Below are 27,979 nucleotides of genomic sequence, written 5' to 3' on the forward strand. Positions count from 1 at the left end.
TGGAACTGGTGCGGCTGCCGGAGAGATAGACAGTGAGGCAGAGAGGCTGTGCTGAGCAGACGCTGGGTCAGAGCGCTCAGTTGCTTCAGACAATCACAGGGGAGCGAGAGAAAGACACGGGGAGAAAAAAAAAGAAAAGAAAGACAGAAAGAGAGAGAACACCACACAGACAGACAGACAGACAGACAGACTGAAAAGAGAGAAAAAGGAGGGAGAGACAGGGGAGGGGGAGGTAAATATGTGACAGGATGTGGTTTCCCTGAGCTTGCAGAACATCAGTATACAGGCATACTTTGAGCATGACCTAAACACACCAAGCGTACAAGTGTGTTTGAGCTCCGTTCAGTGGCGAGGGGGGAAGACGAAGCAAACCGCTGGAGCTGCTGCTGCCGCTGCCGCCACCACCACCGCCGCTGCTGCTGCTGCTGCTGCCGAGCCTGAAGAGCCGACAGACACTCTGGTTTCTCTGCTGCCTGCCGGAGGATTGTGTTTCCCCTCCAGCCAGCCAGCCAGAGCTCAGTCGGCTGGTTGGACAGGATCTGAACCCTGTCCTCCATCCTCTGTTTGTGCTGGTCTCTCTCCAAGTAGAATGCGATTCTCTGCTGGAAGCTCTGGTCCAGTTGCTGCCTTTGCGTCTAAGCAGTGAACTTCTCAACTAGATTGTGAAACAGGTATGTTTTTTTCTTCTTCTCTCTTTTCCTTCTCTGCTGTCTGTCTGTCTGTCTGTCTGTCTGTCTGTGTGAGAGCTTTTCAACTTCTTAACAAGACGCCTCGCCGCCAGGACTCGCGCTTTTGATTCTCTGGGCAGCAGACCCACTGTAAACTTGGACTGCACGCCGGTGGCAATTGTTTACCACAGGGACTTGATTCATTAGACGGCGCCGCAAGCCACAACTTTGGCTTGACGGGCAGCAGCGTGTTCGACAACAAGCTCCGAATCCACTGCCGCCGCTGCAAACACGTTCACGGATTCACATGCTCGTCCATTCATCACGCACATCAATAGATCTGCTTGTTTTGAAGTCACATGCGTGATGGATGGTACAGAGAGGGGCTGAGAATGCCAAAAATGTCTACCTGGATCCAATCACGGACTGAACCCTGATAGCATTTCAAGATGTGCCTGGCGTTACAGTATCGCAACACTCCCACTATAGTGAGGAGAAAGAAATACAGCGGAGTGTGTGATTTGCGAGCTGCTGGACTGTACATGTGAAGGGTAAAAGTGTGGGTTTCAATGTGTGTGTGTGTTTTCTTCTTCATCTTTTGTGCATGCAGCGTGCGTGCAGATCTTTAGCCATACATGTGGGATGTTTACATGCTTAGGCTGTACATGAGTTCAACCAAGCGTGCGTGAGTGTGCGAGATATGAGAAGAGGGAGGTTTAAAGGGAAAAACAAGTTGAAGGGGATGGCAGGAGGTGAAGGAAGGGCGGGGGGATGTCAGGGAGGAGGAAGACGAGGGCATGAGAGAGAGGAAAAGCCGGGGGGGAGGAGGAGAAAAGAGTGTGTGTGTGTGTGTGTGTGTCTGAGAGAGAGAGAGAAAGTGAGGGAGAGAGCTCAATCTTGACTGAGCTGCCGTTAATTAGTTTCAGCTGGTGAGATGTGGCGCGTCGGGCTGCGTTAACTCTACATTGTTGGTGGGTCAGGAGTTCTCGCTGTCTCAGTCTGTCTCACATGCACACACAACACACCCACGGAGACACATGCATGAAAAAACACACATACAGAGACATCACACAGACACACACACACAAAAAAGGAAAAAAAAATCCCCCAAGAGAAAATCCAGCATGGAGGCAGCACCACAAACGTTGAAATGTGAGATACATAAATTCACACACACACAAAGACGAGAACAAGCACTGACGCAAAAGATGAAAGATGTCAAAAAAACAAAACAAAACAAAAAAAACACACACACACAGAGAACACACATTAAAACACAAGCACGCAGCCTGCATATTATTCACTGACAAAAGCAGACACAGTAAAAATAGCCATGTGCTCTATGTCAAGTGTGCACATCAAAGGGTAAATGTACTGTATGTGTGTAACATGCAGTGAACACATGTCGTACCCACATGCGAGCATGCATGAGCACATAAACATGACCACATACATGGACACACCACCACACACACACAGAGGACACACTTCTCCATAGAGATCCCATATGGCTGTATTACAGACCGGCCACCATGGAGTGCGGTTTGTTAGAAATGTGGAAGCGATTGTGGTTTGGGCTTCATTATGCTCTAATATCACATTGGAAATGGAGTCATTACTCAGGGCAAAAGGTGAGGAAACCAGAACCTCACAACTTCATTAAGAAAAAAACAACAACATCATGCTCTAGTTTAGTTGTCAATGGTCTGTAGCCATGCACTTTGTTTTGTTTTTATTTCCCCAGGTATTAGACATATCTCTTAGATTTTTGCCTCCACAGGGGTGGGGGTTGGGGGTTGGGGGGGTCAGCATTCTCTAATAGGGCGATCATTATAGAGCGTTTCCATTCAGTAATGGCTTTTGTGAAATAATTTCCTAATGCTTTACTCTATGAATCAGTTATAAGCCTGTAATAGAAATAGTGTATGGGTTGCCAGGTTTGGAAATTGCATGATATTTATTGTGTCCCTGCTCCAATGGACTGGTGGCGGTTTGAGCATTATCTGAAAAGGGCTGCAGGGCATCAAACTCCATTTATGAACAAGTTATTAAAGAAGTGATTTGGTTTTCTCATGCAATCATTCCACCTCTCCAAACTGACCGTGAAGAGATGCCTCAGCAGCCTGACTGTCAGACAGTCAGACAGTGGATATCTGCTGAAGTTACAGTCTCTCCTTTTTTTTTCTCAAATATGAAATCAGCATCTTTTTGTTTCTCTGACAGTGTTTCCTTATTGAGCTGCAGCAGAAGGACAGTTAGACAAAGAGAGAACTCAGTGCTTCAAAAACTGTAAGACTGTTTGAAAGATACCCACTTGATTTGGCTCACACAGGCGGCTGAAGTTCCTCCTTTCTTCCTTTGTAGTCAGGAAGGATGACTACAGGCTGTGGGCCGGAGGAATGATTAAAACATCCAATAACTTTTTTTTCCCCATATATGTACATCTCTGCAAGTTTTGTAATGAGTCTGACCTGGTGGAAAAACTCCCCTTTATTATTTACAACATAGCACTTGATGGATTGTTGAAAAACCTTTCACTAATGATTTATTAACATGCAATTTTGAAAATGACTTCATAACCTTTGGCAACGGCTTATTAGAAAGTGAAAAAGCCCAGACTCTTTATAAATGACTTTATTAACATTTGCTCTGCAGGAGTGATGCTTCTTTAGAAAGTTAGAGCCATTAACCTTTATTGATGACTCACTAACATTTAGATTTATGACGTTTATCAATGACTTATTATCATTTGAAAATAAATAATCCGCACAGCTAAATACCACTGTGGCGAGTGAGAAAATATATTTTGTGTAATTTCGACAAACAGCCAATTTTCTTGTGTGTGCCACAGTGAAACACATAAATCTGCATACAGTAGCAGTCGCTGAGAGTGTGTGTTTTTTTTACTCATTGATTCCCTGAATCCTTTTTCAGTTTGTGTGTTTTCTGAGCCTGTGTTGATTTTCTTTTCGCCCCAGTCCTTTAGCAAACATGTATTTTAATCAACTTTTGTTTGCTATCTGATCCGGGCACAGTGAATCCCCCTGTGTGGTGTGAAATTTGATTAAGGTAATTGGCAAGCGTTGGCTATAGTGTAAACCGTGACGTGTGCTCCTCTCCACTCAGCATGTATAGACAAACACCCACAGACAGACGCAACAAAATACCGGAACGTTTCATATTCATAAAATTTAGGGTACATCCGATTGAAATGTGGCTATTTTTAAACTGTCTTAATTTTATTCTACTCCCATCTCATTCCATGCTTGTTAGACACCGGAGAGAGAAACTCGCACAGGCTCCATATTTGGGATGTGGTGAACTGTATATTGAATGAATTTGATTCCAAACAAGAAGCTGCAATGTAACAGAAATTTAAAATTTAAAAAAGCAAATTCAACAGATAGATAATGAGAGGGGAGTTAACAGATATTCAGGCCGTAATCCCAGGTATGTCTTTCAAGGTTTAGTGTGTTTTGGATACAAAGTCTGGTGTCATTTATTGAACGCACATCAGATTTGACATCTTCTCTGGCACCAATATAAACTTCAGGGGGCTGAATGACGGGCTGGCAGATAAGTTGTGAGTTATGCAGCTCTTGTGACAGGGCGTCATCTTGATTGCAGCCTCTGCTGCAAGTCTCACATCTTTCCCCTCAGAAATGTTTGGTTACAAGATCTCGGGCAAAGATTATTTCCCCCCGCGCTCCCCTGCATGGTGACAGTGATCTCGCTTCTGAAGATACTAAGTTATTCAAGCCTCTGGCGTTGCCCTAGACCTGAAATGGCATATTAGGACGAATCCTCCGGGCGAGATGCAAAACACAAGAGCCAATATTCAGACGTAGCTTAGCCTGGAACCAAAGAAAGAGAAAAAACACCCCCCTTGATATTTCTATAAGGAAAATTGACTCCTGTTGGAGTGGGTGGTCAGGAAAATTGCAGCAGTATTGATTGGGTAATGTTCAACATGGACACATCGATAGGGTGTCTGAAAACCTAAGAACTTGGCTTCGGCTGGCTTTAATAAAAAATGACCTGCCTGGAGCAAGTTCACAGAAAGCAATGAGTCACTCACGGGAAATCTCCTCAAACCCCTCCGTGTTTTCCAGAAAAATAGCGAACGACACACAACCAAAGAGTTTTCTATTTTTAAACAAGTATTTCTCTCTCATTCGCTTCTGATATCCTCACTTCAACCGTGTCTGTCTTTGGCTGCGGCTCCGAAAACAACTGACGCAGTGTTTGTGCAGGTTGGGTTGAGCTAATGTTTTGCCTTTCGCTTTGTGAGAACTGTACAAATCCCAGCGTGGCCAGATTATGCATGACAAATCAAACTCACGACTGTCAGAGACACGCAGGGGAGAGAAGGAGTGGAACAGGGGCGACAGCGGGGCGTTTGCTACTGCACACGGAGGAGAGGAAGAGGAGAGAGGGATGTGGGGAAGGGGGCCGGATGCTTGTAGTGACCAGAAAGAGAGAAGAAAGAGAGAAACCGACAATGAAAAGAGAGAGGTTGAGAAAGATTGCTGCCTATTATTCCCCTGAGAAGGGAATAGTCATAGAGGAGTTGGTTCCCATGGCAATAGCTCTCTCAATGAGTGCGTGCGTGTGTGCGTCTGTGCGTGTGTGTGTGAGACTGTAACTGGGCCTTGAAAGACGAGGTTGGCCGAGGCCGCAGCGAGCCGCCGAGCCACCCAGAGCCTTGAAACGGCAGAGAGTCTCAGACAGACACCATTGTTTACTTGTTCTCTCTGCATCACTCATCACTTCTCATCCTCCATTTTTTCTCTTTTCCTCCCGCGAGCCTGCCATTATGTGTCATCCTTGGGCATTCAAAAGCAGATATAACAAATTCAGTGAGTTGAAAAAGCTGTTCTACCCCTGGCATCCATCCACTGCCTCCTCGTTGAGAGAGTGTAGCCTAAATGTGGAGAAAGCTCTGAAATATTTGAAGCTTCCGCGCTGCGTTTTCAACGTCGAAACGTTTGCTTTTGTTACCTCTGGGTGGTAAATTATTGATTTGAAATGTTCGCCAATAGAGAGCAGAAACCATCTGGGTTATAACCTCTGTATCATTAGCTTCTGTAACTCAGCAGATTTTCTGTCATGTCTCTCTGGGTGTGTCCACAGCAGCGTCGGCTTTGAGTGATTTTGATGCTGATTTCTTGGTGAGATCAGGAAAAAAACTACAGGTCACATGAAAATGGCAGCATGGATGCCATTTTTTACATATCCTGTCTAAAATCATGTTTGAACTAACCTTGAGCCCTTGACTTGTCCGTGGACTTCCATGGCGTCCGTTCGCTGTCAGAGTTTACTTGTAATGCTTTAAGGCAGTGGTTCTCAAAGGTTTTTACATCAAGGACCCCTAAATTGACACAAAGTGGACCATGGACCCCCATTAGACAAAATTTTGAAGCAAATGCCAGAAATACAGTACACATATTTGTTCTGAGACTGAAGAATGTTACATTTTTATTAAATGTGCGTTCAAATTAGGGCCAATGGAAGGAAGGGAATTTATGGAAAAAAGTGGTACAATTTCTCCAAAAACATTTAAACATTTCTAGAACAAGTGGTAAAAATTCTCAAAAAATATATATATTTAAAAAAAAGTGATAAAGATTTTCCAGAGAGAAGTGGTAAAATTTCTCAAAAACAATTCTAGAAAAAAAGTGGTAAGATTTCCCCAAAAAAGTTTAAAAAAATTCTAGAAAAAGTGGTAAAAATTTCTCAAAAAACTTTATAAATTCTAGAAAAAAGTGGTAAAATTTCAGAAATAGTTGGGGACCCCTTTGAACCCTCTCAAGGACCCTTGGGGGACCTTGGACCCCACGTTGAGAACCACTGCTTTAAGGCTCAAGGGAACAGATTCCAAAAGTTCAAGTTTCTTTTGACTCTTCACTCCGGCAGCGTGCAACAAAAATTTCTTTTTAAATTAAGACACTAAAAATAATTTCCTTCTCATACTGATGGCACAATGGCTACAACACCACCATTTTTTCTCTTTTCCTCCCGCGAGCCTGCCATTATGTGTCATCCTTGGGCATTCAAAAGCAGATATAACAAATTCAGTGAGTTGAAAAAGCTGTTCTACCCCTGGCATCCATCCACTGCCTCCTCGTTGAGAGAGTGTAGCCTAAATGTGGAGAAAGCTCTGAAATATTTGAAGCTTCCGCGCTGCGTTTTCAACGTCGAAACGTTTGCTTTTGTTACCTCTGGGTGGTAAATTATTGATTTGAAATGTTCGCCAATAGAGAGCAGAAACCATCTGGGTTATAACCTCTGTATCATTAGCTTCTGTAACTCAGCAGATTTTCTGTCATGTCTCTCTGGGTGTGTCCACAGCAGCGTCGGCTTTGAGTGATTTTGATGCTGATTTCTTGGTGAGATCAGGAAAAAAACTACAGGTCACATGAAAATGGCAGCATGGATGCCATTTTTTACATATCCTGTCTAAAATCATGTTTGAACTAACCTTGAGCCCTTGACTTGTCCGTGGACTTCCATGGCGTCCGTTCGCTGTCAGAGTTTACTTGTAATGCTTTAAGGCAGTGGTTCTCAAAGGTTTTTACATCAAGGACCCCTAAATTGACACAAAGTGGACCATGGACCCCCATTAGACAAAATTTTGAAGCAAATGCCAGAAATACAGTACACATATTTGTTCTGAGACTGAAGAATGTTACATTTTTATTAAATGTGCGTTCAAATTAGGGCCAATGGAAGGAAGGGAATTTATGGAAAAAAGTGGTACAATTTCTCCAAAAACATTTAAACATTTCTAGAACAAGTGGTAAAAATTCTCAAAAAATATATATATTTAAAAAAAAGTGATAAAGATTTTCCAGAGAGAAGTGGTAAAATTTCTCAAAAACAATTCTAGAAAAAAAGTGGTAAGATTTCCCCAAAAAAGTTTAAAAAAATTCTAGAAAAAGTGGTAAAAATTTCTCAAAAAACTTTATAAATTCTAGAAAAAAGTGGTAAAATTTCAGAAATAGTTGGGGACCCCTTTGAACCCTCTCAAGGACCCTTGGGGGACCTTGGACCCCACGTTGAGAACCACTGCTTTAAGGCTCAAGGGAACAGATTCCAAAAGTTCAAGTTTCTTTTGACTCTTCACTCCGGCAGCGTGCAACAAAAATTTCTTTTTAAATTAAGACACTAAAAATAATTTCCTTCTCATACTGATGGCACAATGGCTACAACACCACCATTTTTTCTCTTTTCCTCCCGCGAGCCTGCCATTATGTGTCATCCTTGGGCATTCAAAAGCAGATATAACAAATTCAGTGAGTTGAAAAAGCTGTTCTACCCCTGGCATCCATCCACTGCCTCCTCGTTGAGAGAGTGTAGCCTAAATGTGGAGAAAGCTCTGAAATATTTGAAGCTTCCGCGCTGCGTTTTCAACGTCGAAACGTTTGCTTTTGTTACCTCTGGGTGGTAAATTATTGATTTGAAATGTTCGCCAATAGAGAGCAGAAACCATCTGGGTTATAACCTCTGTATCATTAGCTTCTGTAACTCAGCAGATTTTCTGTCATGTCTCTCTGGGTGTGTCCACAGCAGCGTCGGCTTTGAGTGATTTTGATGCTGATTTCTTGGTGAGATCAGGAAAAAAACTACAGGTCACATGAAAATGGCAGCATGGATGCCATTTTTTACATATCCTGTCTAAAATCATGTTTGAACTAACCTTGAGCCCTTGACTTGTCCGTGGACTTCCATGGCGTCCGTTCGCTGTCAGAGTTTACTTGTAATGCTTTAAGGCAGTGGTTCTCAAAGGTTTTTACATCAAGGACCCCTAAATTGACACAAAGTGGACCATGGACCCCCATTAGACAAAATTTTGAAGCAAATGCCAGAAATACAGTACACATATTTGTTCTGAGACTGAAGAATGTTACATTTTTATTAAATGTGCGTTCAAATTAGGGCCAATGGAAGGAAGGGAATTTATGGAAAAAAGTGGTACAATTTCTCCAAAAACATTTAAACATTTCTAGAACAAGTGGTAAAAATTCTCAAAAAATATATATATTTAAAAAAAAGTGATAAAGATTTTCCAGAGAGAAGTGGTAAAATTTCTCAAAAACAATTCTAGAAAAAAAGTGGTAAGATTTCCCCAAAAAAGTTTAAAAAAATTCTAGAAAAAGTGGTAAAAATTTCTCAAAAAACTTTATAAATTCTAGAAAAAAGTGGTAAAATTTCAGAAATAGTTGGGGACCCCTTTGAACCCTCTCAAGGACCCTTGGGGGACCTTGGACCCCACGTTGAGAACCACTGCTTTAAGGCTCAAGGGAACAGATTCCAAAAGTTCAAGTTTCTTTTGACTCTTCACTCCGGCAGCGTGCAACAAAAATTTCTTTTTAAATTAAGACACTAAAAATAATTTCCTTCTCATACTGATGGCACAATGGCTACAACACCAGCATGAAATTGGAGTGCAGTGAAGAGTCTGGTGAATTTGTGTCTTTATAATTAACAAAAATTGAACAATGGTCACACTGTTACAAGTGTGTTTTTCAACAGGCAGCAGAACCCCATCAAAAGTGCAACAAACTCCAGTTAAAACTTCTGAATATCTCTCCAGGGCGTGTCCACCGTCCTCACATAGAGAAATGCACTGCATCGAATCCCTTTAACCCCCTGTATGCGTATAAAACAGAGGCTCTAGGAATTTTTGTACTTGCTCTATTAAAATGGAATCCAACAGTGACAAAATTTCACAGAGAAAATAAGCAGTAAAGCATCAGTTAACTTTTCAAGCTGCTCGTGCAGCATAAACTTCTTCTCCATCAGTCCATTTGGAAACTTTTTTTTATCATCCAAGAAATCATGTGTTTACCACAGGGATCCAAAACATTGCCTAATGCGGAGCTAATGTTTGTTGCAAGCTGAGCTTTTGTCTGTTGTCGTGATGTGCAGGCAGGTATAGAGCGGGTAACAAGAGAAGTAAGTGTGTATTTAATCTCATAGAAGCAACTTTCAGTCCTGCAGACAGGCAGTATCATATTCAAACCATATGGGCTCTCCAGTATCTTTACATCAGTTTGAGTAAAAGGCTCCTGTAAGTACATGTAGCTACACACTGCAGGGTCCTCTCTTAACTGGATTGTCTAATCACTAAAGGTTACAGCAATAACATCCTGCCTCGGTGTCCTCCTCTCTCTCTCTCTCTGCGTGGTCCCTCTTCCATCCTCTCTGTTGTCCAACCTAATTGAGGATTGAAGGTGATAAGGATGGAGGAAAAGGAAAGGAAGGGAGGGGCAGGGGATTTCCAGCTGCAGCGTGTTAACATTTTCAGACATGTAGTTCAAGCTGTCACCTGAAGGACCGAGATGCTGAGGCTGAAGCTCAGAGTGTTAGTGAACGTGGACTTTTTTTTTTCTAAGCTGTGGCCTGTTTGACACGCAGGTTGTGTGTGTCCTGTGACCTTCTTGCCTTTTTTAAGAGCCGGTTCAGCTCACATGAGCATTTTCTGCTTCTCCGCTCCTTTGGTTCAGGTCTGGCAAATTTCAGGTAACTGGCCCCTTTCACACGTAATGTATTTGCTGCTGTTCAATCACACCCCGGTGAGTTTTCCCATTAAGTTCATTCAGATGATGTGAAACCTGTCAGTTGACCCCTGGTGCAGACTGAACAACTGAAATGAGGCGGCCTGAAAAGAAGAGGGAGGGAGGGAGGGAGGGGGGAAGGGGGAGGGCCTCACTCTGGTTTCAAGCGAACTCTGGCGTGATGCATTTGTGGTGTGAAAGCAAAGCAGACGGACCGCGGGGTTTTATGACAGCACACGTTTGATTTTTAGCATGATTTCAAATGCTAAACCGCTGTTAAAATCCATCTGCTGAATCGTTACAAAAGCTCTGCAGGCTGTAAGCGAAGTATAGGCCTATATTTATGCAAGGTAATTTGGTAACAATGGCAACACCTACGCTTGTCAGCACATGAGGGATTTTCCCTGATACAACAGAAAGACCAGAAGTGTGTTGAGCGTTGTGTCCTACTTGCCTATTTTAGCAGATCCACTGCACGAAGCCAGTTAAATGCAGCAGCCACACTGTAGTATAATATGTAATATGAGACTGTGAAATGTGTATGAAGACAGACAGGTCTCTCTGTTACCTATTCCCATGTGTTTGTTGCAACTGATTGACAGCATGATGCATGAGGACCAAGAGAGCTCATAATCACGAGCTCATCAGATGAGATGAGTAAACAAATACGGGTTAGTAAAGAGTAGCGTGACTTGATGTTAGTCTCAATTTTGATTTCCCTTCATTAGTCCATGGTGGACTAACAGCTGGATAACAGCTGGAATGACTGTCTGGTAAATGAGGTACCTGTCAGTCAATGAGAAAAGAAAAAGACAGGATTTCTTTTTTTTCATGGTGGGGTTTAAAGAATAATACATGATGTACTGTAGCAAAAATAATATACAAATAATGAGATTCATTTGCATTTTTAATCTAAATGATATCACATCAGTTATTATGACCATTAGATAAACACTACATGAGTATGGAATTACCAAGTTTAATTCAACTTCTTCTGCCGAACGACGTGCCTCTCTGCACACCACTTGAACAGCAAGGCTGTGGGTTGCCAAGTTGTGGGAACAGATGGTTTGACACATATGCGTGTGGATTGCGTGTGTAACATCTGGAACCTCGGATAACATGGGGCGTGCAGCATGAGGATGCATATCTGACGATTATTTATAATAAAGGTCGAGGGCCGTGCAAATTAGCGCAGTTCCCAGGGAGAAACAGCCAAACAGGAGTACGACGGGAGATTACCGTGATATATGGGAGACTCCTGGGAAAAAATGGAGAGTGTTGGCAGGTATGGTCTGGAAGAAATGAACCAAACTACAGATGTGACAGCGCAGTAAAACATCCTAGACAAAGATTGTCTTCATGCATACAAGAAAGCAATGATGAGTGGAAAAAGAATGTGAACCAAACTCGGATGTGTTTCGGTAGCAGACTTTATAGAGCCACTGATCCACAGTGACTCCTTCCCTCTGCAGTTCCGTAACTCCCTGCTCAGTCTCTGGACTTACACAGATGCCATTTCAAAGAATGACCAATAGTGGGGGTTTTTTCTCAAGAGGACGTGACCACAGGACGATGCTTGTCGAAAACTTGAACATAAACACGAGTCAAATGAAGCAGTTCAGCCAGAAAACCGCAGCTCTTGTTTTCCTCTCTGCCAGGTCAGTCTCGTCCTCTCCGTCACGTGACGGTCTCTCTCTAACCACTTTGCCTTGGAGAGCTCTTGACACTACTCCTCAGAATAAACTATGGATGATGCTGGACCCACACACCACCCACCATCAAATACAGCCCAGTGCTCCACTTTACTTGTCAGATTAAGAAGATCAAAAGTCAGAAAAAGGCAAGGAGGGTGAGGGAGATAAGCGTGAGAGAGAGCGAGAGAGGAAGAGAGCGGGCTTAAAAGAGAGACTACATGGAGAAGAACACAAGAACACAGTGTCCTAATTAATGTCTTCCTCCATTAATCCACTCTGAAGCTTACCATGCTGCTGGGTTTGATCTCAGCAACGTTGCTATCAAAGCCTTGTAACGTGGTCTTGTATTATGGGGAAGATCTCAGTCAGGCAGCATTAAGGAAAGCCAGTTGTTGTAGCTGCTGCCTGCTGCAGATGCTGTGGTGTCTGGAAGTACAGGTGGAGGTTTGTGCGGTCATCCACCATATTGATGTGCCATATGGGACGATAAGAGGCGCAGCTGTAGCACAATTTAAAGCTCCTTTAGTCAGTATTTTTAAATGACGAGTGGATTGAATGAACATGCATGTAAAGCTGTCATTTCTACTGACAATGTTTGGTTTTATGACTTGGAATTCTTTGCTTCAAGGACAAAAACTTGTCCTTGTCGTACGCTGCCAGCTGAACACCAAACACCAGACAGACAAGGTTAACTGACTTTACCAATCAAGGATCTCCTTTTTGTCTTGCACTGAAGGACTCATTTTAAGTCAGTTAAGCTTTTGCACGAAGATCTTTAGTGTCCATTGTAAAGAAAACACAGCTAAAGGTGCCTATGACCCCACCTTAAAAGGATAGTTCAACATTTTGGCAAATTGGCCCATTGCCATTAGGTTAGGTTAGTAGGTTCATACCTTTAGTTGTCGGTGCGAGCTATTTTTAGAATGGCAGAGCAGAACCGCAAGCTGCTCAGAGCTACGCTACGGAGGCTCATGGGATTTCGTGGTTTCCCTCATCAAACTCATCAAATACACAATCCAACAACTCCAAAACGCTCTGGTGGACAAGTTGTGACCTGCACATTCACCACGCTATGAGATAATAACCGAGCAAATCCCATTAGCCTCCGTAGCGTAGCTCTGAGCAGCTCACGGCTCTGCTCCGCCGTTCTAAAAATTGCTTACACCGACAATTAAAGGTAACGAACCTACTCCTACCACTAGGGATAATGGCAATGGGCCAATTTGCCAACATGTTGAACTATCCCTTTAAACTCTCTAAACTCTCTGGCAGCATTGTCTCGGGTGAAAACAGGGGCCTGTTTTCAGTAAATGCTCTGATATGCATATGGAAGCTAGCACGTAAACCGAGTGCAGGATTTAGCATTTCATCAGTTGATAGAAGCTACAACAGAGGTGAAAGGAGAGTAGATATTAGACCTGAATCACTTAAGATTCCATAAATGATTTTCTAAATGACTGCCAATACCTAAACCAGCAACTGTTTGCTCACACAATAGCTATAATAACCTAATATGGTGATCATTTGTCTGGCTTTTGAGTTCTCTGGCTTGCAGCAGAGTTCTTTGGCCCAGAGTGACCGAAAAATCAATTATTTCAGCTTTAACAATGAGCCAAATCAGAAGCAACAGGCAATGACCCCAGTAATCAAACCTTGGACTCAGAAACTGCTGCTATAGCGACGGAAAGAAACTGTGGCAGTGAAAGACAAACACCTCCCTGATGTTGTCTTTCACGTTCAGGCTAACACAAAGAGCTGCAGGATGTTTTGGGTGTAAGGGCCGAAAGCTAAGTGCATCTGAGCTACAACAAAGCACCTGAACGTCAATCTCGGCTTACGCTGAGGGAATCTCATCGAATAAAAACCTCTTATCGAATAAAAACTCAAAATGCCATTAGCAAGAGACAAAAGAACAAAATGGCAAGAGGATCGTTGCTAATTCAGCAAAAGGGAAATCAATGGCCCTCTTCCTGTTTTTCCCATAGCTACCCCCGGTGTCTATCTACCCTGTCAGGCATCCCTGACTCCCCACTTGTCAATCTCAGGAAAGAAACTATAGATGATCTGAGACGTGGGCACGTGGGGGCTGAAACTGCCTGCCTCCTTCTTCCTCTGAGGAGAGGTGCAAGGCAACAAACGGCAAAAAACAAAAAGAACTCATAAACCTCTCACGAATTCTCTGTCAGTTCAGCTCTAAAAATACTCCTGTTCTCCTTCGCCTCACATCGCCTCCTCTCTGGTCTCATGGAGCTATGTAAATACAAGCCCCTCCATTTTTTCGCTCATCTACTTTGTTCTCCTTCCACAACCCTCCCTCAACCCTCCCTCCAGCTCTTATTGTCTTGACTACCTCTTCTCCATCTCTTGCAGACTACATGACAGAGCCTCGCCTTCCCTCTTGTTGTTCCTGCTCTCTCCAGGGTAGGGAGAGAAATGATAAAAAGCTATTTACAAGTAACTGTAGGCAACAGTGGAAAATCCAAGACTTGAAAAAATTCAAGCTTTTTTCTCCCCTCCTGTTTTCTTTGATGCCAGAGCCATATGTGATGCTGTGTGGTGAACTGCAGCACAGTGCAACGCAGTCCTGAGTGACAATTTAAGGGAGGACTGAAGCGCTTTCAGGGACTTTGACTGTACCAGCTCCTGCAGATTGTATTTGACTTTTCTTTTTCTTTTTGTTGTTGTTCTGGAAAACGGAAGCGTCAGTCCTGCTCGGCACGTGCTGCGTGGCAGAGGCACAACTTCCTCGGCACATCCTCACAGGGTGTTACAAACCATTTAGAGATCCTCTGAAGCATTAAAACTGAGGCTCAGAAGCTGGCAAAGACTGGGCTCAGTGTGTTCCGGTGTAATCACAGCGTCCGTCAGCCATGTGGTTCATCTCGGAGAGCGGTTCTGAAGCTTGCAGAGATGTTGTGATGCATGTTGAGATTCATAAAACCAAACAAAGACATCCATGTAAGTGCCACTGGAAATACACGGCTTTCATGACAACCGTAATGAATCTTTTTCATCTCTCACTCGGTCTCCCTCCGAGCTCCCTCATCATACAGTGTGTTCATCACCTCTTTTCTATTCAACGGATTCTAATTGCACGCTCTTTTTTCTCTCCAGACTCTACTTGCCATGCATTACCAGCTGCCCCCCCCCCCTCTCCCTTTTTCCAACGAACAATCACCAACCCGGCCACCCCCATTTCCTCTTTCTCTCTTGATTGATTCTCACCTTTTCCATTCTTGCCATTCACCTCATTAACAGAGCGGCCGTCTGCTCGTTTCCTATTTCGCCTCCCTCTCCTTCCTACATCCCACCCACGCCGCCCCCCCCTCACTTCCTGTCCTGTCGTCTCTGAAGCGACGGCCCTGCTCAGATTCCTTGTCTCCGGCCAAGGCCTTCACGTTCCGTAATTAGAAGGCAGCATAATAGAGAGGGTTCCTCATCAGCCGAGGTGGAAGGGGAGGGGAGGGGAGGGGAGCACGCCGCCGCCGCCATCCATCCGTCCATCCGTCCATCTATCCATCCATCCTTGAGCTTAATCGGTGGGACACAATAGGATGTCACCTGCTCCCGGGCGCAGCCACTGGAGAGAGGCAGCGGTGCTGTCAGAAACCATTTAGGCTGAGGTGGCCTCCATGGCGTCTGCTCTTTAAGGTCCTCCTCTTCCTCTACGGTTGTCTCTGTTAATCTGGTCTCCCTGGGAACGAGGGGCGAGGCAACCCCGTGAAGAATCAAGCTCATTTAGTCCTGTTTATTTATTTATTTGCAGACACTTATCCAGCATGTTCTTCTTTATTGGTTTTCCTTCTGAAATCCCAGAGGAATCATGGATATCTGAATGTTTGCTTGCCTATTATACTGTGTGTATACGTGTGTGTGTGTGGTACACTCTGTCAGAGAGAGAGGTTAATGTGACCCCTCAATCAATGGAAGGAAAGTAAATAAGTGCTTTTAAATACTGGACCACAGCACAGTTTAGAGAAGCATTTTGACTCATGCACTAGTTTGTGTACTTGTGCATGAATTTGACTTTAATTGATTTCTGTTTACAGATTACGATTTTACCTGAAAGCTGCAATATGATGCACTCAAATGGATTCAATAATAAGCATTGCATTTGCATTGCTAATATTAATTTAATAACACAATAATTAACATTCTTTAACCTTTTTCCATGATGAGTACTCTGATTTGAGACAATAGTGTGCATCTGTATACACAATAGCCTTTGTAAGTCTACATGATGTAGCCTACACTATTAAATAGCCAACATTAGCATAAACAGCTGTTTAATTAGCAGTCTACAAAAGATGTTGTCAGTTCAGCATCAAACTTCATTCTTTTACTCACCAACATCTATATATCAGATATGTCCAGAAGTGGAAAGCAACGAAAGTGGCAAGTCTATCATGGGTATGAGTATGAGAGTCAAACACAGTCTCTGTTTGGTGTGGTTGACAGGATCTGTGGACGGAGTCGCTGACAAACTGAGGAGCCATGGGCTGCGGGCTGCGTAAAATGAAACCAACATCGGAGGAGAGTCCGGGGAAGATTTACTCCACCCTGAAGAGACCACAGGTGGAGACCAAAGTGGGCGTGGCCTACACCTACCGCTACCTGGACTTTCTGATTGGAAAAGATGGTAAGACATGGACTTTTTTTGAAAGTTGCAAAACTGTGATTTTTATGTTATTGCTTGTATTGTGATTCTGCAAGCACAAACACACACAAGCCTTTTCTCATCTGTAGGTTTCTGACACAAATGTTGTCGATCAGTAAATCCTCACAGCCCCCTGTTGCATATGTACTAAACATTTTGTGGTTTGGGGTCATAAAAAATCTAAATTATTGCCCCTTCTGCATGCACAGTTGAAATCATATGAATACCTCAAGGACGTTTTTCCATTTTGCTGCATCATGCCTCTGCATGATAAGACAGTAATGTGCCTCACAAATTTTGCAAGTGTCTGAGCTGCACTGCAATCCTCAAATCTGTGCTGTGCGTAGTTTACGGTGGATGCTACCTCCAGTGTGATTAATCTGTCCACTCCCCCCTCTGAAAAAGCCCATTATACCTGCATTGAACATTAAGGATTCAGATGCAGAAGAAATAGATCATTCATATATGGTATAACGGCACGCTGGCTGTAATTTTCATCAGGATTTTCTTGTAATGATGGAGTGTTAATTAGTGCTTGTTCCCTCTATAGCAGCAGCCATTTTAATTTCTTTTCTGACAATTAGTCAGTCATGCTTTCACATTGTGCTAATGATATAGAATTTTCCCGTCCAATCCATGCCAAATATCCTGCTGGCGGCCATCAATTATGTATGGTACCAAGTCCAACCCACTAGAAAGGGGGATGCAAACAAAGTAAAGGGTGGAGACGGTTTTGTTCTAGGTCACAGTTTTGATCTTCACAGAACAATGTTTCAGCTGCTTTCGGTCTGTTCAAGTCGGCGAGACAGTGACCTGGCTGGCGCTGTGCTGTGAACCGGCCCGGTGAGCAGCTGCCCAAACACCTTAACTAGGAAGATGTAGCCCACAGTCAAACAGAAACCGCAGCCCCCCTGTGCTTTGCATGAAAATATGGAAATGAATCAGTTCCTTTTGCAAAGATAGCATCCCTCCACTGATTCTCTCACACACAGATATGCAGACAACCCCCACACACACACACACACACACACACACACACATACACATACAGAGGAGGCCGGTGGAGCCTCTTCCTCTCCTTCCTCTCCTCAGTCTGAGGTGTTTATGAGATGGAAGGTGGGCGTTGCTTCCTGAGACCTTAGCTACGGCTTGGAAGCTTCTTTTTGTGCGTCTGTGTGTGTGTGTGTGAGTGTTGATGTGTATGGAAAAGTGTGTATGTGTGTTTGTGTTAGGAACTTAAAAGAGCCTAATTTTACAACAAAGACAGAGAGTCTGCCCAGAGAGGCCTGTGGCTTGAGTTAAACCTTTTTAACTCAGGACAGTTTTATGATGGGTCAGGTTTGTTTAGATAAATGATATGGAAGAATTTAGGTTAGCTTAATTTAGTAACTTCCTTTACTGTAACGCACTATAAGACTCTTTAGTTTTGGTTCATTCTTATTGTCCTTGTGTCATATCAGCTGACTGTTCACAGTGGCCTAAAACCTCTCTATTCACCACCTGCTCAATGTCAAACATAGTGAACAGGAATGTAATGGGGAATTTAGCAGCTAAAGAGTCATGTTTTAACCAACAGGAGTTGGTAGAGAACAAACACAGAGCTAAAAGAGAGGGTTTTCTAGAATTTAATTATTGCGGGGGGCAGCAACACAAATGAATGATATTTACCCATAACTGCAAATGTGTCAAAAGGTGTTTGCAAGACTGATCGTCAGATTAAAAGTAGACGATGTCGGTGTTCACAACTTATATCAAAGCAGCTAAAAGTAAATAGATACTGTATAAGAAATGTGATTTTTTGTTGTTAAATAGATGCAAGAAATGTGGGTTAATCTTGAACAGTAATAATGTTTATGTATTGACTCCCACTCATTCCGTGCAAATTAGCATGGCTGCATGCTGATACTCATACAGTTATACAACATGTTCTGCTTGTCTGATGAGAAGCCCTCAGTATGTTTACACTCTCAAAAATAGGTTGTTTACCTGGAGTTTCCACATCATGTGTGTGAGTCTAATCAATTCACAGAGGACCTTAAAATAACCAATATTCCTGCTGCTGTTAGTTACAACAGGAGAGTAATTTGGCATACCCCCCCCAACAAACACAAACACAAAAGTAGAGCCCCCAGCTCTCAGCCGCACCACTCATTTTTCAGACACACTGCTTTCAGATTCGCCTCCCTCCCATGACAATCTGCAGCTTGCACACAGGATCAAAACAAAGACACAACACAGGAAAAAGCCAGAATCATTTGAAAGAAAAATCCAACTCCATTATTAGACTTTTATTTAAAAAAAAAAAAAAAAAGAAAGAAAAAGAAAGAAAGAAAGAAAACTGTAAAGGTGACAGTTGTAATAATCAGACATTTTGTGCTTACAGTGATTATAATTAAATTATTAGACTGCCTGTAAACACTGAGCTATGTCATTCTACCAGGAATAAGATATATATATATATTTATTTTTCAAAATAAAGCGCCATCTCATCAGCCAGGTTTATACATTTTAAGCAGCCAATAGCTGATTAGAAGACAGACAAAGCACTGGGATAAAGGTCAAGGTTAGTTTTAGATTAGGTGTAGAATTAGGATTAGATTAAGGTTAAATATATAATGGGGGTCATTAGGGTGAAGGTGAGCAAATGGGAAATTAATATTCTCCAGGAAGACTCTTTGTGTGTGTTTATGTATATACGTGTGTGTCTGTGTGTGTGTGTGTGCGTTCCTCCAGGCCAGGGAGGAGTCATGGAGCTATATATAGCTATCACTTTGTTATTTCTGCTCATGACAGTTATAGCTGAAATGATGATGGTGAGGGAGCTTGGTGGCAGCGGTGGGAGTGGTGGTGGGGGAGGAGGAGGAGAAGAAGGGGTGCGGGTAAGGAGGGGTGGGTGGGGGGGTCGGTGGGGGTGCGGGGAAGCCGGGAGATGTAGTGCGCTGCGTGTTCAGCCTGACAGTTGATTAGTCTCCATTAGTTTGTCAGGCTGACTGGACTGGATGGATGGCGGAGCCGGGGAACGTGGGTGTCTGCGGGGGCCAGGCCGGCTTCTCCATCCTCCGCCGTAAGGGACCTGACACCAAGGCGGGGCTGGGGGTGGGGTGGTGGTGGGGGGGGTTGGACGACGGGTGCCTCCCTTTTGTTGAACTGTGTTAGTGTGTGTGTTTGGCTTGTGGCCACATTATTATCTTAAAGTATATTCTGTAATGACGGGGGTTGGTACTTACTGTAATCATTTTCCTCTTGCTCAGTCGCTCTGTCACTGTCAGTTACACCTCTGCCTTTGTGGATGTGTGTCTTCATCTGTGTGTGTGTAGCACTTAAGATACCAAACAGAATGTATTTAGAAAGATACCAGAATTAACCTGTGGATGGACTAGTGGCAATAAAAGGTACGACTCCGGGAGCTGAGGAGAATTAATGAGACATACACGACAGATTTGCAAAGATAAAGTTGTATTGACAGTATGTACTGTACACCACAAATACTTTAAGGTGAATTAATAAGTAATGAAAATAAACCAAAGAGAAAATATGAGAAAATATTTACAAATGTGCAAGGTACTAAACTATAGTATATTTATTTTATATTTTAGACTACTCACAGTTCAGTTCAGCTGTAAAGCTTGGCTGAAGTTAATCAACTCAGTATTAGCAAAACACACTCACTCAGTTATATTCTCGTGCAACACAATACAGTTCCCAATACCCCATTCATTTAAATAGACAGGGATTAATGCACATGCATGTGTAGTGTACGCATGCGCCGGTCTGGACATAAAGTTTGAGAGATCAGAGTTTCTGAGTGCAGCCCCAGTGGCTGAACCGTTTCACCGCATCAGCAGATTTTCAGGTTGAAGGGTTAGCGTCTTACCCGTGGCTGTAATTACCTTGTACCAGGTATGTAAGTGTAAGGAAGTGATTCATGTGTCTGGCTTTTTACACTGGAAGCCTGTGAAATATTTAAGACAGATTCAAAGATTATGCATATGAAAATAGTCTGTGGTAGAGCTGTAGGGCGAGCACATAAATATAGGTACTACAAGAGCGGCTGATCATTTTTTACATGATCATTTGAGTCATTAATCATCTCTCAATAATAGCCAGTTAACTTCACTAATGGTACCCTGTGGGGATCTCTTCTGAACAAACACATGTTTTGTTCACTCACTGTTATTGCAACATAGGGTGTGATGAATGTGTTTCCTTCCCTATAAAACATCGACCTAGCTGACTTTTAATAAGAATAAGTCAGACTGGGCTGCCTTTGCTCAGATCTATATTTTATAACAGTGATGTGGTCTGTCAAAGATCAACAACGCAAAAACCTCAGCTGTGATTTCACCAAGTTATTTACTTATATAACTGCAGCCACTGTGGTAAAGACAAAGAATAAATAACACATGAAAGTGAAATCTATCTATCTATCTATCTATCTATCTATCTATCTATCTATCTATCTATCTATCTATCTATCTATCTATCTATCTATCTATCTATCTATCTATCTATCTATCTATCTATCTATCTATCTATCTATCTATCTATCTATCTATCTATCTATGATGTGATGAAGGTGAGGCTCAGTGTGTTGGAAGTCCTCCTCCTCTTCCCTGCCTTTCACTAATGGCTCAGTAAATTGCGGCTCCCTACTCCGCTGATCAATGGTGGAAATACCGTCACTCAGTCAGTCACATTTGCAGTAACAGAGTTGCTCTGCTGTTGCACTCGAGACAAAAAAGAAGCTGAAATCTGCAGTGTGTTGCATCACCCACACATCCTCAGACAAACAGCAGGTAAACCCTTCATCAAAGCATTGAACTGTGGAGCGCAGTCAAAGTTTTTGTTGCCGCAGCCTAACTTAGTCTTTTATGACCAGGAGTACATGACTTATATTAGGTAACACTAGCAAAGTGTTAGACATTCCTCTCATGCTTAGGGAACCATATGATTATTTCTGTATGGCTGCAATTCAAAAAGTAATATAATATTTCGTACTGTTATTGGAAAGTAGCAATATGATATGATTGTATTAATGAATTACCTCCAGTGTATCTCAGCACACTACATTAAAAAGATCATCCATGTTTCATTGATTACTTGCGCAAAAACAAGAGCTGCTGAGAAAGGATTACTCTTTTTAATTCAGGAACTGTTATCACTGTTATTTGTGACAACGTTGTGCGTAATGAGTGAAAGCCTCTCTCAGTGAGATAATGTTCCACAAGCAGCATCAATGTGCTCTGAAGCAGCATTTTCAGAAAACGAAGGCAGACCCTTTTCTTCCCCATCGACTCTCTCTTGCCGAGAAGCACAGAATGCCCTCATGCTGTTGAATGTCGAGTTCGCCTCACTCTGACTCTTGCACTGTGAATAATGTTTGAAATAATTCCTCGCCACAGTGTTAGATCATAGCTCTCTACAACTGCCACCACAAAGGCCCTGCAGGCTACAGACCAGCCAGCAAATGTACAAAAATAACACCTTTCACCACAGAAACAGTGATGAAAGGAAGAGTAAATCGGTGGTAAGCTGTTGGTAATAAACCTCCTCCTCTGCGCTAACTATCAGCAGGCCGTCCACCAATGAGCTGCCGCCTCGTGCTGCTGGTATCGTTTTAGCTTCACGGTCACTGTGCTACCATTCATTCACCTCCGAAAGAGCTGCAGAAAAACAAAAGCAGAGTCTGTTTGATATTGAGATCATGACCCCGAAGGGAACAGGGAAAGTGCCACTTGCTGTGTTAGATGGTGTGGAAAGAAACCATTTCATTGTAAACACAAGCGCAGCAGACGCGAGACCGTGTGGCAGGAATCTTATTCCCGAAAGTGCGATTCTGAAACGCTGGAAAAGTGTCGGGGAGGAATGAAAAATTGAAAATATTCTCGATGCGTTGCGATGAATCCTGGAAATATAAAGTTGTCGCCCTTGACATCAAAGCCGGCGAGCAGATATGTGAGGCCTCCACACACACATACACACACACACACACAGGCCCAGGCAGACACACACCGCTTGATATCATCTTTGGGAGCTAGACACATCATTTATATGCAAAACCCCCCAGAGCCCTGAGTCCCCTTGTTAATATGAGCTGTAGCAGTGGCGGCAGGTGAGTGACACACAGGAGCAGCCCCCCCCCACACCTCACTTCACTCAGATATGAGACTGAGCTGCAGGAGAGGTCAGCAGGAACGCCACACGCCGGAGTAGCTTTCCTAGGGGAGATTAGTCCTTGGATGGCGGCGGGGGGTGGGGGGGAGGGCTGGGATTTATCCCCTGGCTCCTCAGCTTGAGAGGTGGAATTGAATCGCAGTTATTGAAGGGGAGAATGACATTGAAGACCGAATTCACGGTCATCTGGTGTTTTTTTTTCTTACATTATATTTCCATTCTATCCGCGGTGCCCAGGGTGTGGCGGCGCGGCTCAAATCAAAAACATGATTGTGAATTAGATGCAGGCCGAGGGGAGCCGAGCGGCCGAGACGTGTTTCTGATGCTGCGAGAAATCAAACCGGGCAAATGTCGGAAAATACTGAATTAATAAAAAAAACCAAGATCCCCCTTCGGAGCTTGCGGGCCCTGCCGCTGCTGCACGCTGAGCGCTTTCTGATGAAGGTATTCAGCACGATTACCATTGCCAAATTGTGGAATCTTCCAGAAATGTGCATGAAATATGCATCAGCTGCCCGTCCACTCCGAGCTGACGGCACAAATTCAGACTCGTGTCGCCGCCTCTTGTCTCTGCCTCCGTTCACAGTTAGTGGCATGCTAAGTGGGGTGCTATACTTTGTATTGTTTGGAGCCGCTCAGGCAGCAAAATGCCAAGCCATCGTTTGCTTGAGACAAAGATGTCAGAGCAGCGTTTTAGGCGTGTGACAGAGCCAGAGCTCCGTTCGTTAAGCTTCAAACGGCTGCATCTGCTGACAAAGTTTTCAGCAACAGGAAACGCAGATTTCTGCTCGGTTCCTTCCTCTTTCTCCCTCCCTCCCTCGCTGCCTCTGTCTCTCAGCGGTGCGTTTAAGATTAGCCCTCCTTGTACTGTAATGTTTCGTATTCTGCGCGGACTGTTTCCTGCGTCTGAGGGGCTTTGTTATTGCAGTTAACTGAACTCGGCTTCCAGTGAAAGTTGTACGGTGTTGCAGCAAATGCAATTTCCCTCGCTCAGAGAAATATTCTCCCTCATGATTCGATTCAAGTTGTCCGAGGCCCCGCGCGATGAGCGTTACAGGTTTCCCCAGCTGGATGCCAGCGCCAGCTCTTGTTGTGTAAGATGAGAGGTGAGGAATAGGAGATGGAGGGTCAGGAGGGGGCGGGGAATAACAGGGAAGCAAAAACAAACAAACATGCATGCAACAGCCAGTAAAACCGAGTGAGACATTTTTAAAGTTTGCTGAATCTTCGGGGGAATTTGGATCTTAATCTTAAATCCCCTGAGATTTCCTGAGATCTCAGTCATGACTGTGCTTCATAAACGACCCATTTTATCATCCTTCCCAGTGCTTCGGCAAAATAACACATCCCGCGGCTCTCTGGGTTTTATTTTTGAGATATGCATGCTGCATGTGGGTGGGGAATGTGCGTGCGTCATTAGCTGAGTAAGTGAGTGTCTTGAGGAGGGAGGAAATGAGGAGAGAGAGATATAAACCGAGATAGAGGCCGCGGTGTGTGTGTGTGTGTGTGTGTGTGTGTGTGTGTATGGTTGGTTTGTGTGTATGTACTCATGTAGTTGGGTGGCATGTCTTTTTCTGACTTTACTGTAGAGTCTGTGTCTGGCTCTGTGTTGGTTTATCTTGCGTTTAGGTGTGTTTGTACACTGCTGTGTTTTTATCCAGCCTGTCTGCTTATTGCCTCTTCCAACGTGGCCTCCGCTGTTTTCCAGCCCGCACCGACAGACAATACGCCTGAGCGCCCCCTCAAAGCTTTATTGGCTCTTATTGCCCTCTCACTCAGATCCAATATGCCAGTATTGATTGTGTTGAAATGCAATCAGGGTCTCCACAGCAGAGGAGCAAACAATCTAAATTTAACAAAACACCTCCGCCGGCCCTCAGCCAGGCCCTGATAGCACCTCCCAAAGAGGAACAAATGTATTTATGTGTGTGGCGAGGAATAGAGGATCCGTCACGTGGTCACGGCTATTGTTAGCCGGCCGCTCTCCCCCATATAGCCGGCGAGGCCGCACAAGCAGAGAGTGCAGGAAGTGTCCTCAGCCTTGACCTCACTTCCCGCTGCGTAGGGTGTTTACAACGTGTCGTCAACGCAAAAGGTTCCAGGGTTCAAAACCAGGTCTCGCATGTCTCTTCGCAGGCAAACTTTTAGGCTTTGAAGCGTCTCCAGAGTAATTCACATTTGCTGACCTGAGATCTAAACAGGCTTCAGAGAAATGCACACTTCTCACATTCCTCCAGAGGTGGTGAAATGATTTTTATGAGCTCAAGGGGTCGGATAATTTTCTCAGCTCATGAAGGAGCCACGTGATCACTCAGCTGAACCGAAAACAAACGATCATCAAAATCCGAGTTATGAGTTTTTTGCCCTGAAGTCGGTATTTGCACAATGACATTACAAAGCACGCTCTCAGCATTTCCACACTTTATCTTGAGAGGAGGAAAAAAAAAACTGTTGTATAATGAAACTCTCTGCTGCCTCCCCGCTGTTCAAAGTTATGAGGTGCTCCCTCTGTAAAACTGTGTCCCTGTCAAATCAATCTACATACAATAAGAGAGGCTGCGTTTTAATATGAAATGTTACAAACATTTGTATAAAAAATGCAATTAATTCTTTCCTTTTTTGCCTGGAATACTGCAGTTGCCAAACAAAACATGATCCAAAGTTAGATTTTGTTGCTAGGGCAAAGAGTGGAGTGACAAGCTGTGTCCCAATCAAGGGGGGAGTTGTGGGTTTTAACAAAGAATACCACTTCTGCGTTCAAAAAAACTGCAGTTCCTCAGCGGCCGCTGGGGGCTGCGACCAGAAGTGAACAATTCTCCATTGGCCCCCATGTTAAAATAGCCGACATATTTACAGCCTGGTACATTTTTTGTTTTTGGTCTCTACCGATAGTTTCCATGAACACTGTGGTGGTTCATGGAGGTACATAAATTGGGGCGTGATTACATTGAGTGACAGGTCTGGTAGTTAGCTGGTTGCTTCGACTTTAGTGGGCGGGTTCTCGGCCGGCTGACCCCCGCATCCCCTCCAAATATGTGGCGCAGTTCAAATTCCCGTTGTAGGATCACAAAACACAGTGTCACGTCAAGGCCTGTCCCAATTTTAAGGCTCCTCCAAATGCAGCCTTCCTTTGCCGGTTCTAGGAGGACGCACCGCACCTATCTTTCGTTGCGGTTGTGTGGTGTTTTTAATCATAATTTTAAAAAGAATAAAAATTAATAAAAAAATATATATATATCAGTAATTTACTAGACATTCCAGGCGACCCCATTTGAATTCCAGGCGACCCCAAATGGGGACCCGACCCCAAGGTTGAATAACATTGCTTTAGATTCATATGAATCAAAGGAGACATTTATATAAAAACGACCTACAGTATGTGGTTATGAATGATCGTTGGAGTAGGCTACTTGTTGGTAGTAGCTAAGACACTGGAGAGATTCCCATGTGAAACCACCGGTTTACAATGTTACCATGACAACAGTGATGGTCTTATGTCAAGGAACCAAATCTTTATTTGAACCAAATATTTTCCTAAACCTAAACTGGATTTTTTGTGTGAAAACCTAAACAAACCGTGACTGTTGTTATAGTAACTATGGCAGCGAAGGTGGTTATGCCACTCAGGGTACAGTTGGCATGTTTAATCTTGCTCCCATGACAACCAAGGTCTGTTACACCTGCAGTCTGCGGGGCATTATTTAAGGAGATGCTCTTATGGGCTGCATCAGACGGCTGAAGAAACGACCTGTATAGAGGACTAGTTGTGGTTCAGACTGGAGACAACACAGCTTATGTGCACTATTGACTTTGTCTGTTGTGGTCATCAGTAAGGACATTTTGAATAAAATTGTAATTAAGATGCATTAGGTTCAGTCTCTACATCTTCAAAACAGGCACTAAATGATGAATCCAGCCAGTAAACGATTCTTGTATTGATTGGAGAGGATGCAGGATGCTCTTAACATCATGGTTCAGTCTGGTCCAGTGAGTGAGGGCTCTCATACATACGTAAGAGCATAAAACAGTGATTTAGAGATATCCAAACTGTCCAATTCCAGACAGTTGTGGTTGCATTTCTCCTTGTGTCCAAAACTATTCCCACTCCCATTAACCAGCTCCAGCTGAGACTTCCAAACCCTCTGAAGTTGTTTGAATCCTTCTCAGTGGACGTGTTAGGAGTTGGAAGCCTGACATTTTTTCAAAAGCATATTTGAAGTTTCCCCTTATTAGCATGAATTGGCAGAAACAGTGTCCCTCTTTCTGCTGCACCGCCCCTCGCTAGGCCGCTCTTTCTCAGAAACCAGCTCCTCTACTGCAGCCCAGAGGACTCACGGCATCAATAAGTGAAAAATACTGCTGTTTTATTTAAGTGTATTTGACAAATGGGGAGAGATATTCATGGAAAATGTTTGTTGAGAAAAGCCGGATCGACTCTTTGCAAAGCCCCACTGATGAGAGCAGTGTCTCTGTGAGCCGTGTTTCAACTAGCTGAGTGTCCACCGGCCTCACACACATTTAATGCGATTTTATTCTCGCAAGCATGGACTGACAATTTGCCCGAAGCCGTTGTCAAACAGGAACGGAAACACTTCAAACCTGCTTGTGTTGTCAACCCATCACACGAAGGGGTGGCATTCAAAAATAGGGTGCTGATTGGGGTCGATTTGCGTGCACGTTACACTTTGATTGCACTTACACCCACATGAGATGCAGGGAGCGATTTGTTGGTGTGATGAATTTGGAGTCACGGAGGAGAGACGAGGGAGAAGCAATCAGGGTTCACCGTCCCCGCTGCACCGATGTATAATTCTCTGTGACGAAAGGCAACAGCACCCTGATTAGGCAGAGTTTACACTGTGTGATGGTATGTGAAATCACAATGTGCACAAGCTTCCACCTGCTGTGAAATGTAAGTGGTCACCTATATTCAGTGCTATAGAGGATTATCAGCATGCGAAGGTAAACTAGTCATGTGCTAGATGCAGACTAGACCACAGTCTCCTCATTCTGAGTTACAGGAGAGGTGTTTGTGCAAAGTATTTTGATTTCACAAGGGTGGCCCTTTGGATATAAAATGTTATTATTCCATTTTATCTTATTTGAGTTAGATTCTCTCATTTAGTGCATGCGATTATTCATTCTCCCAGGTGTTGCCCTCACAGAAATGCTATCGCAGCATCAGGTGCAAGAGCACAAGGCTGCTGAACAGCTTTCTGCCAC

At 43.6% G+C, this 27,979-nt stretch overlaps 1 protein-coding gene across 1 annotated transcript in view; it reads left to right on the forward strand.

Annotated features, from left to right (window-relative positions):
• Positions 1–371: 371 nt before the first annotated feature.
• The window catches only part of rftn1b (raftlin, lipid raft linker 1b), a 119,569-nt gene continuing 91,961 nt past the window's right edge, over positions 372–27,979 (forward strand). Inside the window, exons 1-2 of the mRNA XM_083989189.1 lie at positions 372–671; positions 16,384–16,564. Of these exons, the coding sequence (XP_083845315.1) occupies positions 16,420–16,564 (145 nt within the window). The 5' untranslated portion in view covers positions 372–671; positions 16,384–16,419. The remainder of the gene's footprint in view (positions 672–16,383; positions 16,565–27,979) is intronic.

Source organism: Trachurus trachurus (genome assembly GCF_905171665.1).
Source record: "Trachurus trachurus genome assembly, chromosome: 16".
NCBI classification, from domain to species: domain Eukaryota; kingdom Metazoa; phylum Chordata; class Actinopteri; order Carangiformes; family Carangidae; genus Trachurus; species Trachurus trachurus.